General features: G+C 36.8%; 2 protein-coding genes across 2 annotated transcripts; one reads left to right on the top strand and one right to left on the bottom strand.

Moving 5' to 3' along the window:
• Positions 1-1,365: 1,365 nt before the first annotated feature.
• LOC120358059 lies at positions 1,366-4,509 on the top strand. Its single transcript, XM_039450635.1, has 2 exons — positions 1,366-3,831; positions 3,895-4,509. The coding sequence occupies exon 1, from the start codon at positions 2,054-2,056 to the stop codon at positions 3,272-3,274; it is 1,221 nt and encodes a 406-aa protein (XP_039306569.1). The 5' UTR covers positions 1,366-2,053; the 3' UTR covers positions 3,275-3,831; positions 3,895-4,509.
• Positions 4,510-7,234: 2,725 nt separating this feature from the next.
• On the bottom strand, positions 7,235-8,357 carry LOC120358060 (THAP domain-containing protein 1-like). The gene is made up of 2 exons (XM_039450636.1): positions 7,638-8,357; positions 7,235-7,488 (listed from the first exon to the last, which is right to left on the bottom strand). Exons 1-2 carry the CDS (start codon positions 7,792-7,794, stop codon positions 7,304-7,306), a joined length of 342 nt encoding a protein of 113 aa, XP_039306570.1. The 5' UTR covers positions 7,795-8,357; the 3' UTR covers positions 7,235-7,303.
• Positions 8,358-18,545: the final 10,188 nt, after the last annotated feature.

Here is an 18,545-nt window from a genome sequence, read left to right on the forward strand (position 1 = left end):
GCGATCGGAAATACGCGATCGCCAAGCAGAAACTCATACAAACGCTATTATAGACGACACACAAGAATCTTACACAATTAGCGCGACTTAGCTGTGGTGTCGGCGACGCTCTCAATAAACGGAACCGAAAAGAATCAAGACGCGACTTGATCGGATGAGACGTACGGCGGCGGAGCACGCGGACAGCACGCAATTACAGGCGTGTTCTACTTCCGGCGAAAGATCTTACGGCGAACGTGAACTCTAATTGCAATGACCACGCGCGCGACTCATCTCATCGGCGAAATCGGCGGCTTTACAACAGTTTCGTTCGTCTCACCATGACGCCGGTTCTTCCCTGCGGTACGTCCTCGCGTTGGATAACAGCTCTTGTCGTCTCGGCTCCTGACGGTCCGGCTGATGATCTACAGCAAAGTGATCGATAGCGCGAGGAAATTCGGCAGACGGCACGCAGAATCTCTTGCCCCACGCACAGGCTCGTCACGCCCCGCTATTAGTTCCGTCTTAGTACGGTCTTAGCGGTCCTCGCGACCCTCTAATCAGGCTGTCGCGCTACGGCGCGCAATTCGAGGTAGGTCGGTGTCTTCGGGCAGCTCGCGATTCTTCCCATGGTTTTCTCGAGGCCGGGCGGCTCTTCCTACGGACTCTTTGGTATCCGCTGCCCCCGCGCTCGGGATCAAATCGGGAACATCCCCTCGCAGCTCCTCGTTGGGGTCTCCCACGAGATGATCTGTGTGGAGTGTCGACGTCCCCTACGTTTGACCTTCCCTCTTTGCGTCCTGTAATTTCAGCGGCCTTACTGCTGCATACAAGCGCGACGATAAGAGATAACGTAATTAAATGAAGAGAGATCACCTGTCGTGCGCGCTATTGCGATCCTGCGCGCGATTCGTAAGAGTCCGAGTGGCGGTAAGTCTTCCTTCTAGCAGTCTTCTAGCCGGGCGAGACTTCGTCGACAGAATTAAGATTGGCTAGTCGCCGATCCGCAAAATGTTGCTACAATTGGACGAACACAAGCACGCCAAACAAAAACGCGGAATTATTAGTGCACGCTATTAGTGCGCCGCCACGTCCGTCTTCGAGCCGAGAGGACGTAGAGCCGCAGCGTGCGCTCCCCGGCCGGATCCTACGATCCCTGTGAAGGCCAGCCAAACAGGATGTCACGTCACAATATATATATATATAATGTTGAAAACGGTCAATTTAACGAGCAAAATTGATTTAATTCAGGATTTACAATTACATTAATATAGTCGCTAATAATTGGAACGTTTCGGCTTTACTTAACCTTCATCAGCCTATTAATACAGTTAAAAGTTCATCTCTTTACAAAAGAATTTTCTTTCCTCTTAGATTTAAATTTCTACAAATAACAATTTCCATAAAAATTGTCTTTTTTTAAAAAATTATCGTATGTATGTGTCGCATACCGTCTGTGATTTTTTTTGATGACGAATGGGTGCATCGAATGTTGTGTGTGTGTGTGTGTGTGTGTGTGTGTGTGTGTGTGTGTGTGTGTGTTTGTGTAGGTGTTGAGTCCTCCAAGCAGTCATAACTTTTTTTCCTCCCTCCTTACATGATGAAGAACTCACGATCACTCACGGCTTCATATGCAGATTTTATTTTTCAAGCGTAGTTTTTGCCACGTTTGTTCTCTGTGTGTTGACGCTGGAGTTATTGTTTTGTATGAATTGTAAGATTTTTTGTCATAGATCAATTAAAAGGCTTACTTGGCAGAGTATTTTAACAGAAATTATATGGACGTTCGCCATCGTCGACGGTCTTGTTGCCGAGACAGATAGAGCGCAAGTGAGGCAGAACCGTTAGAACAGAAGTCAGTAACGTATGTTCGTGTTATCTTTAAGTGAGTCGAGTAAACAGAAATAGGAGCCATGAAGAAGGTCTGTGTCATTCTGTGAGTTTAGTCCGTTTGTTTGTTGTTTTATATGTATCATTTCCGAAATTAATCTCTTTTGGTAATTTTCTTCAGTGTCCAGAATTTTTATGTTCTTCCAATTAAACACGCGCAGACAAAGGGAATATCATTGTAGCAATGGACAGATCAGATTACATCAAAAATATGGAACAACTCCTCCATGACCAAGAAACATATTTGATAATCAAAAATAATCTCATAAAAAAAATAGAAAAAGATCTAAACACTACAATAAAAAGATGGTATGATAATGATTTTATTTCAAAACAATCCTACTTCTCTCTCCATTCAAGTGACTCTACAATTCCAAAAGCTTATGGCCTTCCTAAGGTACATAAAGAGAATTTTTCCTTTAGAATTATTGTCTCCTCGGTAAACACTGCTCTTTATCCGATTGCAAAATTCTTACACAAGATTATCAACAATAGCTTACCTTTTAACTCTAGACAAGTCTATAATAGTTTCGATATCGCGAAGTCTCTATCGGGAATGAAAATTAGGGAAGAATATTGTTTATTATCTTTAGATGCGACATCCCTGTTTACAAATATTCCTCTGGATTTGGCAATGGACGGTATTCGCAAGAGATGGCCGTCAATAGAGAACAATACAAAGATTCCGTTTGATGAATTTATATTTGCTCTAAAATTTATACTGTCTTCCACGTTTTTCACTTTTAATAATGTTTTTTACAAACAGACTTTTGGTACACCAATGGGATCGCCCTTATCACCCATTATAGCGAATATCGTGTTGCACGATTTAGAGGAAAAAGCGTTAAAGTCAATAAATTTAGAAATACCGTTCTATTATCGTTATATCGACGACATTGTTATGGCAGCACCTCTGAACTCACTCAATTTTATCCTCGAGACATTTAACAGTTTTCATAATAGATTACAATTCACCATTGAATTGGAACAGGACCGTAGCCTAAGTTTCTTGGACCTTCCATTAAAAATAACCGACAATACAATCATCATTGATTGGTTCCATAAAAAAACTTTCTCTGGTCGTTATTTATCATTTTTTTCTCACCACCCAATATGCCACAAAATTGGAACAATCTATAACATGGTGGATAGAGCACTATTGCTATCTCATCCTACTTTCCAACAAAAAAATTTGGAATTAATTATTGGACTACTCCTAAAAAATGGATATCCTCTAGAATTTATTTTAAAATATATTAAAATAAGAATAAAAAATCTATTCAATATAAAAATGACACCCATCATCACAAATGCTCAAGACCAGACAAAAAAAGATGAGAACACAAAAAATTCATTGTTGTCCCTTACATTCGGAATATCTCTGAAAAAACAACATCTTTATTAGACAAAAATACATTTACAGTCGGCTATAGATGCATAAATAAAATTAACAATTTCATCAAAGTACATAAAGACAAAACGGAGAGGGACTGCAATAGCAATGTCGTTTATAAGATCTTTTGTGATAATTGCGATGCTACATATGTACTATATGTAGGGCAGACGAAGAGACAGTTGAGGACTAGAGCAAAAGAGCATATTAACAATATAAAACTTGATCCTTCAAAACACTTAGTCGTAACAAACCATAGAATATTTTTTGACCATTCCTTCAATTGGAAGGACATAAAAATCCTGGACACTGAAGAAAATTACCAAAAGATATTAATTTCGGAAATGATACATATAAAACAACAAACAAACGGACTAAACTCACAGAATGACACAGACCTTCTTCATGACTCCTATTTCTGTTTACTCGACTCACTTAAAGATAACACGAACATACGTTACTGACTTCTGCTCTAACGGTTCTGCCTCACTTGCGCTCTGTCTGTCTCGGCAACAAGACCGTCGACGATGGCGAACGTCCATATAATTTCTGTTAAAATACTCTTCCAAGTAAGCCTTTTAATTGATCTATGACAAAAAAATCTTACAATTTATACAAAACAATAACTCCAGCGTCAACACACAGAGAACAAACGTGGCAAAAACTACGCTTGAAAAATAAAACCTGCATATGAAGCCGTGAGTGATCGTGAGTTTTTCATCATGTAAGGAGGGAGGAAAAAAAGTTGTGACTGCTTGGAGGACTCAACACCTACACACACACACACACACACACACACACAACATTCGATGCACCCGTTTGCCATCAAGAAAAATCACAGACGGTATGCGACACATACACACGATAATTTAAAAAAAAAAGAGTTTAGGGAAAATTGTTATTTGTAGAAATTTAAATCTAAGAGGAAAGAAAATTCTTTTGTAAAGAGATGAACTTTTAACTGTATTAATAGGCTGATGAAGGTTAAGTAAAGCCGAAACGTTCCAATTATTAGCGACTATATTAATGTAATTGTAAATCCTGAATTAAATCAATTTTGCTCGTTAAATTGACCGTTTTCAACATTATACTTGTGTTTATACACATTACGAGCGTTGCCTTATGCTTATTATATATATATATATTATATATATATATATATATATATATATATATATAAAGGTTAGGTAAGTATGTTAGTTTATTATTTATCAATTAATTTATTTATATATTATTTAATTATAATATATATTTAAAAATGAATTTGACAAATAAAATTGGTAAAGAAACCATTAAAAAAGAGTTTTTATCTTGACTAGATGAGGATATTTTTAAAAAATAGTTGGCTCCATTTCTTTCAAATAATGTTAAGGCATTATGTACTTTGTGTAATATTGTTATTAGATGCTGCAAAGCCGATTTAAAACGTCATTCGCAGACGGCCAAACACATAAATAAATTAACTGATAAAAATCAAAGCCCTGCTCTTAATAAGATTTCTCACATCCAACAAGTTAAATGCGCGGAAATAAAGTTAGCAGCTTTTTTTGCGGTACATAATGTTGCGTTTTACACTGCAGATCATTCAACTCCTTTGTTAAAAAAATTTTTTATAAGTTCTCACATTGCTCAAAATCTTTTACTGGCTCGAACTAAGTGTTGCAATATATTGTTAAAGACGTTATCGCGAAACGAGAAATCGAAAAACTGGTTGAAATTTTACAGTTGTGTCGATTTTCCATTTTAATAGAGAAAGTACTGACATCGCGGATACAAAACTTATGTGCGTTCTTATTCAATATTTTTTGGTAAATAAAGTAAAAACACAGCTGTTAGATTTAATACCTTTGGATGCTACAGATTGTTCGGCAAGTAAAATTTTTAAAACATTTGAAGAATTTTTCGAAAGAAAAAAAGTACCGTTGAAAAATATAGTTGGAATTTCAAGTGATAACGCGTCTGTAATGATTGGACGTAATAACTCTTTTTTTCGCGTTTACAAGCACAGGTTCCGGGTGTAGTATTATTAAATTGCATTGGTTATTCACCCGCGATTGTAGCTAGTAAAGCTTGCGAAGAGTTACCAGCATGTTGTAAAAATTTGATTAGAAGTATTACCACTTACATTTCGAGCAGTGCAAAAAGATGTGCAATTTTAAAAGAATTTTAAGAATTTTTTTTTGTAAAACAAAATAAAATTCTTAAATTAATGAATACAAGATGGCTGGTTCTAGACAAGTGTATAATTAGAATTCTAAATAATTGGGATGTTTTAAAAAATTTCTTTATTTTAGCAGTAACTAAAAATAAATTAGCATCTGCAGAATTTATTTTAACACATTTAAATAATAACACCATAAGATCATATTTATTATTTTTAAAATATTCTTTAATTTTCTTTAACTGTTTTAATGCTTTTTTTTCAATCACGCGATATTCTGATACATAAATTATTTAAAAAAAGCCAGCAAATAATTCGACAAATTGCCATAAATTTTATGACTGCACAGAGGCTTTGAAATATATCGTTAATTTAAACATAGATGATGACAATAACATCCATCATTTAAATGATATACGTGTGGGGCCCGACTGCAAAAATGTTTTGAGAGCATTAACTTTAGAATGCGCTTAAAAAATTAGATATAAATGTTTACAATTTTATAAAATAGCAGTTCGGGAAATGTTAAAACGTTTGCCATGTATAGATAATTTTTTTCAACAATTGACTTTTTTAAAATCCGGATATTGCTCTTTTCAACAAAAATAGAATCAAAATTAAAGATTTAACTTATATTGTCGCGCGAATAGGAAATGGTATTGATTTTTTAAAATTAGCATATGAATCAATGATTCTCCCATCAGTTTTTAAAGATACAGAGAAAAAAGATTTAATATTTTTAGCAATAAATGAGATGTGGAAAAAAATATTAAAATTTAAAGATTTTAATAGTGAACAAATGTTTTACAAATTTAAAATTATTAGTTGAAGCGGTTTTTTCTCTTTCCCATTCAAATGCCAAAGTCGAACAGATTTTTTTGATAATTACAGATGTCAGAAATAAAAAAATGAAATTGGTTGCCCAATGAGACTCTTTCTGCAATTTGCATAGCGCGTTCAAATTTTCAGGCTAAAAGCATAAATTGCATAAATTTCTAAGTTGATTTCGGTATTTAAAATTACACAAATCTTAAAATTTATATCGAGTAATGCAATTCACCTACTAATTAATGATTTTAATTTATTTTGTATTTTATTTTTAATATTACTTAATTTGAATATTTTTATTTTTTATTTTATTTTAGTTTAATTTAAATTTAAATGTAACGTTGCGCCTTCCATCGTGTCGCCACCGCCACTTCGGTCCGAACACCTGACACCATGGTGGAAATAACAAGGTGAAGCATTGCGCATAATGGCGACAGCGTGATGTGGTAAACCAATCAGAGCGTGGTACAATTTATAGGCGCACATTTAAAATCTGAATTGGTTATAGAAAATAAGATAATAATACAAAATAGGTATGCCGCCTTGAAAATCAATGAAATTAGGCTTATTCGACGCGTTTTTACACAAAACAAAGGAATCTGGCAGAAAAAAGTATCGCTTTTCCCCGCGAATCGAGTTATATATTAATCGTTAAAGTTGACGACTATTCAGGTTAGAAAATCGTATCATACCGACAACATCTTTTTTAACATCGCGAATTGCGAATAAAAATAACTTTTTTAAATAATAATTTTAAGTAATAATGGACTTAGGAGAAAGCATGATGAAAAAAGTTGTACAAGAAAATGTAAAAATCAATAAATATATATATTTATCAATAAAAATATATTATCAATATGTCAAAAATTATAAATCGTAAATAAAAAATCATAAATCACAAATCAAAATTATAAATCATATTTTAACAATAAAAATATATTTTCTTTCAGTCTTTACATTGTGATTAAAAAGTAACGAATAAGTGAACATTGCGTTTACTGATCTTCAACTAGGAAATAAAAGTCATAGCATGCCTTGTTCGAACACGAATTTTACTGTATTTGACTTTTGACTGTATTTCTCTGATTTCGTGGTGGACTTTGTACATCTAACAAAAGTGTTGGAATTGAACCAGCCTTCAATCGAACAATAATTCTTGGTTCAACATTTTTCTTTTGAGGTTTCGTCCACCTTTCCTCCATACAGTCGGGTGAAAAATGATGTTGACATACTTTTGCTAAAAATACAAGTTCCATAGATATAAAAACTGTTATAAACAACTATTACCCTTATAAGAATTCGATTTCATTTGCAAATGATCTCTGATTTATATTTTATAATAGTTTTCTAAATTATACATTATACATTTTTTTTAAAGAAATTTACCATATTTCATATTCAACTCCTCTTCTTTTCGATTGATAGCTTGCAGCCATGCTTTTTTTAAAGTTTCTTCCTTCGGGAACAAAAAAAATTTTGTATTTTTAGCTTTTGATACTCCACTCGATCTTACTCTGCAATGATGCACACAGCACTGCCGCATGATGCTTTAGTTTCTGTAGTTATAATATAAAATGTGATTTAATTGCCAATTTTTAAGTTCTATATTTTTATTTAGTATTTATTGCTTACCGTAAGTGCTGCAATAAAATGAACTTCTTCGATAAAAAGCAAACTGTATAGCATAGTGTATACGTAACCATGTGTAACATACAATACGCACAGGTACGCAGTTTCAGTGAAACTGTTTCACTCTCACAGAACATATGATATGACACTACGTGATAGACAAGGATAGACTCATATTTTAAACCACAAGCTGATTGGTTCGTGACATCACGTGACATGAACGACTGCGCATCCACCGCAATGCTTCACCTTGTTATTTCCACCATGCCTGACACCACGCGTAAGACCAAGCACGCGCCCGGCTAACTTCGCCGCGATCACGCGTTACCACACGCGCTACGCGCTGCATTCGGCAAACGTTCCCCACTCCGGTCGGCCCGTCCGCGCGCACTGGTTGGTACGTCCAATCGCGCGAATTGATATATAAGCGGGCAGTGGAAAACCAAAGTCAGATCACTTCAAACCACTGATCTCGCATCTCTCCTGCGCCGGGTATCCTCGGCGCTTCCTAGCTTGGACATTCTTGAGCACCTGCTTGGAAACGGGTATTCTCGTTTCAACTACCTCACGACGGCCATACTTGTCGTTTCTAGTGGCTGGAAATCTTCGGTTAATCCGATCCGCCTTCTGCGACGGGAATTCTCGTCGTTTCCACGGCCGAGTATTCTCGGCCAATAGGATCCGTCCGCCAAGTATTTCCGCCCCGGGGATTCTTGGAACCAACACCGTCGTCGGGGATACTCGACACCGTTCCATTTTGTCCGGTTCTTCCGTAAACCAAACTTCACTGTCCACACCGCGCGAAGCGAGATAACTTGGATCTCCACCGCTGACTATCCTCCCGTCTTCCGCGTTCCACTTCGGCGATTCCGTGGTCGCAACCGGCCGTCGCGCGGGCCAATTGCAGCCCATTTAACTTTTTCTTGAGTTCACCGCCTCACGGCAACTCCGTTTAAGTATCTTTGAGTGTATACTGAATTATACGAGTCCATCCGTTTAGTCTTTAAGTTGTCATCCGAGGCCGTTTATTTCTTGTCAGGTTATTAGTCAATCATTTATGCAAATCCGCGCAGTCTGTTCATTTTGGTTAAATTGTTACTTTACTAACTAACTTTACTAACCCGAGCATCTCCGACTCTCCGAGATCAAGGTATAAAAGGTGAGCGATCTCGAGAAGAGCTCGACTCTTTCCTGATCCAGCCTCCGAGCCAGACCAAGGAAATCCGTGTGGTAGAGCGAGCTCTGTCACCGCTGAGAGATCTATGTGATTTCTGATCCCGCCTTCTTAATACTCGAGGAATCCGAGCGGTAGAACAAACTCTGCCACCGTCGAGAGATCTCGACGATTCCGTCGAAATCCGTCTCCACCAGAGACGGTGACGACTGCCACCCTGGGGGTAAAGTGATCTTTGCCTCCATCGAGAGATCTCGAGACAGCCGGCACCGGCGCACGAACAGGGATTCCCTACTAAAGGAATTCCGAAGAACACCTGTCGCGAGACCGAATTCCGAGAACACCGGCGCGCCGTCTGAATAGCGTTCCAGCGCGCGCGCGTCGCGGGCCTCGAAACCGCGAAAAGGTAAACATCGCGACGAATCCGCGTCGTAACCGAGCAGGCGCGACAAAGACAGCATTACCGCGCCGTCCTCCCGCACCGGCCGCGAGCCGAGAAAAAAAGACCAAGCATTGTAAATAGCCACCGCCGTTCTTGTATATACCGCGTTTCTCTATTTTCTAGATTACACCGCCGTCTTTATACATACCGCGTTTCTCTATTATTAAAAGCATATACTTACATGTTTTACGTTCAGTTCTTTTATAATAAATTTGTATTTCTCTTCTACGCACTCCCGATCTCAGATTTAATTACCTGGCAATCTCCCTTCGAGCCCTGGCTTCTCTGAGCTCGTCCGTGCTCGGACAAACACAGGTTGTTACACTATTATAAACGTTAGTCTGCAGCTGTTGCAATACGCGCCGCGTAGCTCAATATAGGAACCAGTTTTATGGCGTCAAACGAGGCGCACTACTCCCAAGTTCACGGAATCACTGTGGCCGTGCATGTGGTACACACCGTCATATCAGTCAAATCTTCCAGCTTATAATAAAATTCTATTATGTAGTAATTTGTATTTGTATTTATAGCATTGAATTGCCTAGATGGCACGACTCTTTTCACGAGATCTTCAAGATTCTCACTACAACCACTGTTACATGCATTATCATCGGAGAACGTCTCTTCGTCCAGGTTTTTGTCAGTGTCTTTGTCGGGGTCTTTGTCCACTAAGTTCTGAATATGTATTTCTAAATTTTCGAAAACATCAATCTCTTCCTCCATAAAATCGTCGTCATCTGCGTTACGATCAGTCATTTTTTTTATTGTGAGGGCATACAAATTGGACACATATTAGTCGGAATATACGTAAAAATATGATGTGCACAGTTGGAGCATTATTGACCATTTAGCGCATCGAGGGAACCAGTCTCGTGGTCTCGAACTGCGTGTAATTCTCCTATTTCATGATACCTAACCTTATCGTGCATGAAGTGCATATTCCTAGTTCTTGATTCGAGTAATAATAATAAAATTGAATCATGCAGTGTATTGTATTTAAATTTAGTACATGGAGTTTCGGAAATGACACGACAGGATCTTTAAGATTCTCACTACAATCATTGATATAGGCACTATCATTGGATAACACAAACTCTTCGTCAGATTCTTCATCCGCTATGTCTATGAAATTGTCGTCTGCAATACGATTGACCATAATTTATGATTAAACTTCTTATAGAACTTTTTTCCACTGACTGAGGATAGCTCAAAATTTTTGTTTTATATACTCAAGAGCAATTAAGGTGTACATTTAAAATTTTTTTTTCTTTTTTGACGTTATCAAAATAAAACATTGTTTTTGAAGAAAAATAGTATTCGTCAAGTGACAAATCTTTCTTTTTACCAATTAAAATGCACCTTTTATTTTAGCTCTTTTATCATTCCCCTATAAAAATATCTTAAAATGCAATTTTCAGCGTAAGAATACTTTACATTCAGCAAACGTTATTGCTTGTCAAATATTTTTTTCGTTAACCAAGATTTACCTGTCATAAATAGAATAAATCTTATCTTCTTAAGATGCACTCTAAAAATCATAGAATCTTATCAAGAATTTGCTATAAATTGTTTTTAAAATGAAATGTTACGTACAACAACGTAAAGATTCTTTTCTTTTGACGACGGATACACTATAAGACGGAGGCTGAGCAACGATGACCCACTTAATCTCACTTTGATTTCCGGGATCGGGAATGCAATGAGACAATAAATACGCTACTAAGGCGAGTGAGAAATGTCACAAAAATCAAAGCACCATAAATTATAAGAAAAATGTCACAAAAATCAAAACACCATAAATTATAAGAGAATGTCAAAAATCAAAACACCGTAAATTATAAGAGAAATGTCACAAAAATCAAAACATCAGAAATCATAAAAGAAATGTCACAAATCAAAACACCATAAATTATAAAGAAGTGTCCAATAATAACGTCATCGCAAATTGTCACATTAGCTGGACGAATAAACTCGTTGACACAAAAAGTAATTTATGGGAGCCCTTCGAGGTAATACCGTTGCTCGACCACGGAAACGTATAAGCTCCATCGGCAAACATTAAAATCAGGAAGTCGAAAGGCACGAGTATACACCACTTTTGGCTTCCGGAAACTCAGCGCCCACAAAACATTAAATCAAAATCTGTCACGACTCTCAGTAATTACATGACAGGTCACGCACGTTCTCATAACAATAATTACCGGGAAGTATGGAAAAGAAGTGACGAGACCCACTAACAAGTAAACTTACGGAAGTGTCACTCTCCGATTTTTCTGAAATTTGGATATGTTATAATACATGAAAAACTAAGGGACACGTATTTTTTTTAGCGGCAAAAAAACATATTTAGGGGGTGAAACGACCCCTCCAAAATAGGGGGTAAAATGGAAAGATTGCGATATCTTTGAGATCAGTGAAGCGATCTTAATGATTTCTGGTATAAAAGTACCTCTTGATAGAAGACGAAAATCGGCCTAGGTATGATGGGGGGGGGGGGAAATTAGGGGGCCAACTACCCCTAAAGTGACTAATTATTTGTTGCAAAAAATTAGTTTTGATCTACTCGAAGTGAAATCTATTAAAACTTCAAAAGGAAAGCTAATTAAGGAACATGTATTTTTTGTTTTTTTTATATATAAATATTTTATATATAAATATATAAACATTTGAGGGGTAAATAACATTCATATTGCCGCGCTCGTTTGACATTGCGCATGAAACACCTTGTGAAACTATATTTTTGAAATGTTCGATCTTTTTGATATATTGGTTTTTGAAGTCGCTGAATCCGAATCTGAAATCAAATTTTCAAAACTCAATATAGCGGACAAAAACTCTAAAAATTACTTGAATAGGCAGTAACTCGACATGCGAGTTTCAAAATACAATAAAATCAACGACATTTATTGTTAATTTTGTGAAGTGAATTAAACATGTTAAAATTATTAATTATTTATAACCGCCGGCGTTAGCGTTACCCGAGATGTACCGCGCGGAGGTCGCACGATCGGATTTACATCTCTTCGGGATGCTTGATTAGAGTGAGTCCCCTTGCCTCTTACTATTTTCTGTGTGTCAGAACACGACTCATTGTTAGAATGCTTATGTACAAGTAACAAAAAAATTTTTTTTGTTATTTCAATTTTATTATTCTTTGTCGTTTTAATTTTATTTTTTTATGTTATTTATTTCTTTATTATTACTGTTATTTTATAAGTGGCTTATTTGACGATTAAATCATTTTTTGAAAATTTTGCATATATGATATTTGTTAAAAAAATGTATTATGCACAAAGATTTTTTGCACCAAGCACATCTAATTACTGCACACACATTGCAAAACCCGCAAGATGTCTCACAATTTTTAAAACAAAAATAAATAGGGTTATCAAATTTCACTGGTTTTTCTTTTATGCTATATACCCACTTTTATACCATGAGTATTTAATGAGATTTTGAAATCGAGGAGAAGTAAACTGATTGTGTATCAGCGACTGCAGTTTAATGACGTTATTTTGATGGTGCAAATTTATGTCAGATTGATAGTTGTGTAAAATGACATTATCTGAAAAGTACCTAACAAAATTCTTCCAGGGTCGAAAGAAAAAGACATCTAGAGGTTGTATCATCCCAGTTATACAACAGGGATGGTTTTAATTAGGTTTTAATTAGGAACGGATTTTCCAGAAGTTGATAAAATATTAAGCATTTGTGAATTCTGTCCACCCCAAGAAACTAACAATAGATTACTTTCATTGTTAGTTGATGGCAAGAAAACCTCTTTAAACTAATTTTGGACTATGTTTGACGTTAATTTACCTGATTTAGAGGCAGTACATGGACATTTTCAGGAGTGAATAAATTCTTTTTTATTCTCGGGCCACATATACCATCTTTTTCTTGGAGTACAATTAGCAACGGAAATAATAAAGTACTATTAGCAGAAATAAGAGGTTGAATAGTATAACTGTGAGTCATCGAATTTAAAGATTGCGCCAATGCTTCGATTTTTAGTTCTCCTTTAAATGACAGAGTGCGCCCAGTATGTATCTCCAAATTAAATCCAGACTGATTAGTATTAAATATATTACATTCTCCTACTTCTGAAATAAATCTGCTTATATCATCAACGAATTCTGTAGCTTGTTTGTTCGAGGTCGTGATATCCGCCGAATGTAAATTAATTGCGGCGTGTGTGGAGAGGGAGAGTAAAGGGCGAGAACGTGATATTAACAACAAAAGTAACTTTAATCAATCAAAATAAGTAAGAACAAGATGTAACACACAATTATGAGACGCATGGCGCAATGTTTGCTGACCGAGCACAAATACCAAGAGGAGGGCTCGAGCCTTGTTTCTTATATACGCATGTAAACGCGAATCGCTTGTTTTAATGCGCTCCTAGCTGCAAATTATTGCATTATATAGTAACATTTCTAAACCATTACCATATTTGGCAATGTCCTGTAGCCAAATCGATGGCTCTTTCTTTTGTCTCTCATGCTTTATCTAAGCGATGCTCCAAATAAATATAATTATTTATTGCGATACAAAATTAATGAATTTTATAGAAAAAAAATTGGAGTATCTTGAACATTGTTCTTTAAGTTTAACATGATTAAGTACAGATTTTTGCATTATAAACTTATTAATTTTTTTTGACACAATCTTGTATTTTGTTTTAAAAGTGTGAAGTCATTTCGATGATGCTGTGAATAAATCAGGGGAAAGTTGCGCGTATCCCCCCCACCATTTGGTTGCGCGGAAGCTACAAGCAAACACTGCATGTACGTCTGATGTAAATTCTCTTCGGTATCACTGTCCATTATGAATCCAAAAAATATTATACGGCTTTTGCAAAAAGCGTTTGATCAACGACAGTATGATTTTGAATCTGCTGTAAACGACGTTGAAAGGACTTTTAATTTTCAGTTAGAAACTCTAATAAAGGTTCAATGAATGATGCTTTTTTTGTAGAAACACATGAAACCTTAATTTTTGAAGATCAAAATGATAAGGTCCTATTTTAATCAAAGATGACGACATTTCTGATTGTGAGGATGAAACATCTTCTGACTTACAGTTAGACTCTTCCAAAGTTGATGAAGTTGATGATGAATATAAACGAAAAGTTATTGAATATTGGAAATCAGGAAAAAAAGAAAAGTAAAATTTGAAAACGTTCAAAGTAAATTTAAGCGATTAAAATCAAAACGTCAGTTATATCGTTGGGAAGCTCAACTTGAAAAAGGTGGAACTAGGAATGAGAAATTGAAGAAAATTTCTGAATATGTTATATCCCAATTTCGAGAAGCGGTTCAAAAGTCAATAACGATTTACGATGTTGATATTCATAGATGGGCTTTAAAAGCTCGAGATGACTTCTCACTTTTCCCTGATTTATTCACAGCATCATCAAAATGGCTTCACACTTAAAACAAGGTACAAGATTGCGTCAAGAAAAGTTAATAAGTTTATAATGCAAAAATCTGTACTTAATCAAGTTAAATTTAAAGAACAAGCTACAGAATTCGTTGAGGATATAAGCAGACTTATTTTAAAAGTAGGGGAATGTAATACGAGGTGTGATCAAAAAGTAAGGTGACTTTTTGAATTTCGCGCGCTCTGTACACTCTAATTTCAAAATTTTTTTTTTTTGTGTTGGTACACTCGTCACGATCATATGTTCACTGTTTTGACTATATAGCATGTGTTGTTTTTATGTGAGAGGCATAAAGGTTAGACTCGTGTTTGCGTAATCGCCGATTTTTTGCTGTTGAATGGAGCAGAGAGTTTGTATTAATTTTTGTGTAAAAAATGGTATTAAGTGTTCAAAAACTCTTGAAATGTTGACAGTAGCGTACGGTGAGTCAACTTTGAGCAAAAAAAAATGTTTATAAATGGTATAAGTTATTCCAAGAGGGCCGAGAAAATGTTAACGATGAACCTCGCTCTGGATGCCCCAGCACGTAAAAAACCGACGAAAATGTTCAGGAAGTGAAAGAAATTGTGTTGAAAAATCGTCGAATCACGATTAGAGAAATAGCTGATGATCTTAACATATCGTTTGGCTCATACCAATCAATTTTAACGGATATTTTGGGTATGACACGTGTGTCAGCGAAATTCGTTTCAAAACTGTTTAATTTTGATCAGAAGCAGCGTCGCATGAACATCGCCCAAGACATGTTGAACGACGTCAATGATCCTGATCTGCTCAAAAGGGTTATAACTGGCGACGAAACATGGGTATATGGCTATGACGTCGAAACCAAAGCCCAATCATCCCAGTGGAAGAGCCCAGGAGAGCCAAGACCGAAAAAGGCACGCCAAGTTCGTTCGAATGTGAAGGTTTTGCTCACAGTTTTCGTTGATTACCATGGCGTTGTGCATCAAGAATTCCTACCACAAGGTCGTACGGTAAACAAGGAGTATTACCTTGAGGTTATGCGGCGTTTGCGTGAATCAATAAGAAAAATACGTCCGGAAGTGTGGAAAGAAAATTCATGGATTCTGCACCATGATAATGCACCTGCGCACACGTCGTTACTATTGAGTACTTTTTTGGCCAAAAACAATACTATCATCATGCCTCAGCCACCGTATTCACCAGACTTGGCCCCCTGCGACTTTTTCCTCTTCCCAAAATTGAAAAGGCCTATGAAAGGACGAAGATTTGCGACGAATGAGGAGATTAAGGCTGCATCGCTGTAGGAGCTCAAGGAAATACCCAAAAGTGCATTTCAGAAATGTTTTGACGACTGGAAAAAGCGCTGGCACAAATGCATTGTATCAGAGGGGGATTATTTTGAAGGGGATAACATAATTTTGGATGAATAAATGAATATATTTTTATAAAAATGAAAAGTCACCTTACTTTTTGATCACACCTCGTATATTTAATACTGATCAAGTTGGATTTAATTTGGAGATGCATACTGGGCGCACTCTGTCATTTAAAGGAGAAATAAAAATCGAAGCATTGGCGCAATCTTTAAATTCGATGACTCACAGTTATACTATTCAACCTCTTATTTCTGCTAATAGTACTTTATTATTTCCGTTGTTAATTGTACTCCAAGAAAAAGATGGTATATGTGGCCCGAGAATAAAAAAGAATTTATTCACTCCTGAAAATGTCCATGTACTTGCCTCTAAATCAGGTAAATTAACGTCAAACATAGTCCAAAATTGGTTTAAAGAGGTTTTCCTGCCATCAACTAACAATGGAAGTAATCTATTGTTAGTTTCTTGGAGTGGACAGAATTCACAAATGCTTAATATTTTATCAACTTCTGGAAAATCTGTTCCTAATTAAAACCTAATTAAAACCATCCCTGTTGGTATAACTGGGATGATACAACCTCTAGATGTCTTTTTCTTTCGATCCTGGAAGAATTTTGTTAGGTACTTTTCAGATAATGTCATTTTACACAACTATTAATCTGACATAAATTTGCACCATCAAAATAACGTCATTAAACTCTGACATAAATTTGCACTATCAAAATAACGTCATTAAACTGCAGTCGCTGATACACAATAGTAGTATGACTATGCCGGTTCTTACTATGGAGCAACGAGGGGGGGTGAGGTGCGCGGGGGAAAATGTAGGTGCGGCGGGACTTACCCTTATCTGTTTACATAAACAGTGATAACCGTTATCTATTTATGTAGATAGTAATAACCGTTATTTGTTTATGTAAGTAGATAGGGGTGGGATTAGGGGCGGGCGGGGACCCTCATTGCTTCCTAGTTAGAACCGACATAATATATATAATTCGCGGGCCTGACGTCACCGCAGGGCAATATCGCGGGCCTGACGTCACCTTTGAAATTCGCGGTGATTATTCGCGGAACTGTCCTTTGTCGCCGCCGCCGCCGCCGCGCGAGACAAAGGATATATATAAAAATATTTTTGAGACTCACCTTCTTCACTTGCCTCCACCCCCATCGATAGCGCAGCGGCCCGCCGTCACCTTTCTGCCGCCGCCACCACCACCCCGCCGCCACCATCACCACCCCATCACCACACCACCACCACTCCACCTCCACTCCACCACCACTACCGCTAATTATGTCTTTCATCATCATCGTCCTCGTCCACCTCCACCCCGCAGATATTGAGCATCTCAGATCTTACATTAAACATGTTGTCTCTTAATATATCTTCGGGAAGAATATGTCTGAGATATTTTAGCATATTGTAATTTTCTCGACATTCGGCAAGTAGTTCTTCCTCCTCCACCTCCACCTCTTCTTTCTTCTCCTACACCTCTTCTTTCTCTTTTTCCTCCTCCTCCAATTCTTGCTGTCCCTCTTCCTCTTTTTCCTCTTTCTCTTCCTTCTGTAGGTTTTGATCTTCCTTATTCGGATTCATTTTTTTTTTAATGTTGACACGCACTTAAGATCACTCACTTGCGGCGAAGTACCTCACGGATTGAGAGCACGGCTACGACTGAGGAACAAAGGGCTGTGCGACAGCGTCCTCCGTCGCAGCGCGTATTTACAGTTGCATCTAATCTCGAAAGTATTGTATGACGGTCAAAGAAATAAGATGAAACATACGCCGCAACTGTATGTTGGCTAGTGTATATATATATATTTAATACATTGACGCCAGCGCTTATTTCTAGAGCGATGCATTGTCTAAGCCGTTCGAACGAGCAACTGATGTAATACGGATTGCAAATTGTGACGCTTTTTGCGATTAACGTTTCTGAAATTTTTTTTTAAGAAGGAAAAGGGGAAGTTCTTCTTCCTTCCAACTGTGGGGATGGAGGATGCTGGGAGAGGGAAAGCTAGAACCACATAATATTTTATAATGTGGAAATGATGAGAAAAAATAATTTTAGAGCGTATGTTTTAAATACATTTATTTATTCAGTATGCAATGCATCGTGTACAATAATATCAATAGCATAAGCAATTAATTCGCACTCGATCTGCGAACTCTTATCGTAAGATTTGCGCAACGTATGTACAGCTTCGCGTTTATTCACGACACAGTTTTGACGCAAAAAGTTTACGAAATATTTAAATTTCTCAG

Source organism: Solenopsis invicta, chromosome 6 (assembly GCF_016802725.1).
Source record: "Solenopsis invicta isolate M01_SB chromosome 6, UNIL_Sinv_3.0, whole genome shotgun sequence".
In the NCBI taxonomy this organism is placed as follows: domain Eukaryota; kingdom Metazoa; phylum Arthropoda; class Insecta; order Hymenoptera; family Formicidae; genus Solenopsis; species Solenopsis invicta.

What these genes read in the sequence shown, in the direction of transcription:
- LOC120358059 (XM_039450635.1), top strand. Translation starts at nt 2,054, where the DNA reads ATGGACAGATCAGATTACATCAAAAATATGGAACAACTCCTCCATGAC.
- LOC120358060 (XM_039450636.1), bottom strand. Translation starts at nt 7,794, where the DNA reads ATGCGGCAGTGCTGTGTGCATCATTGCAGAGTAAGATCGAGTGGAGTA. An exon ending in GGAGTTGAATATGAAATATG is followed by an intron (nt 7,489 to 7,637) that starts GTAAATTTCTTT and finishes TTGTATTTTTAG; the next exon opens with CAAAAGTATGTCAACATCAT.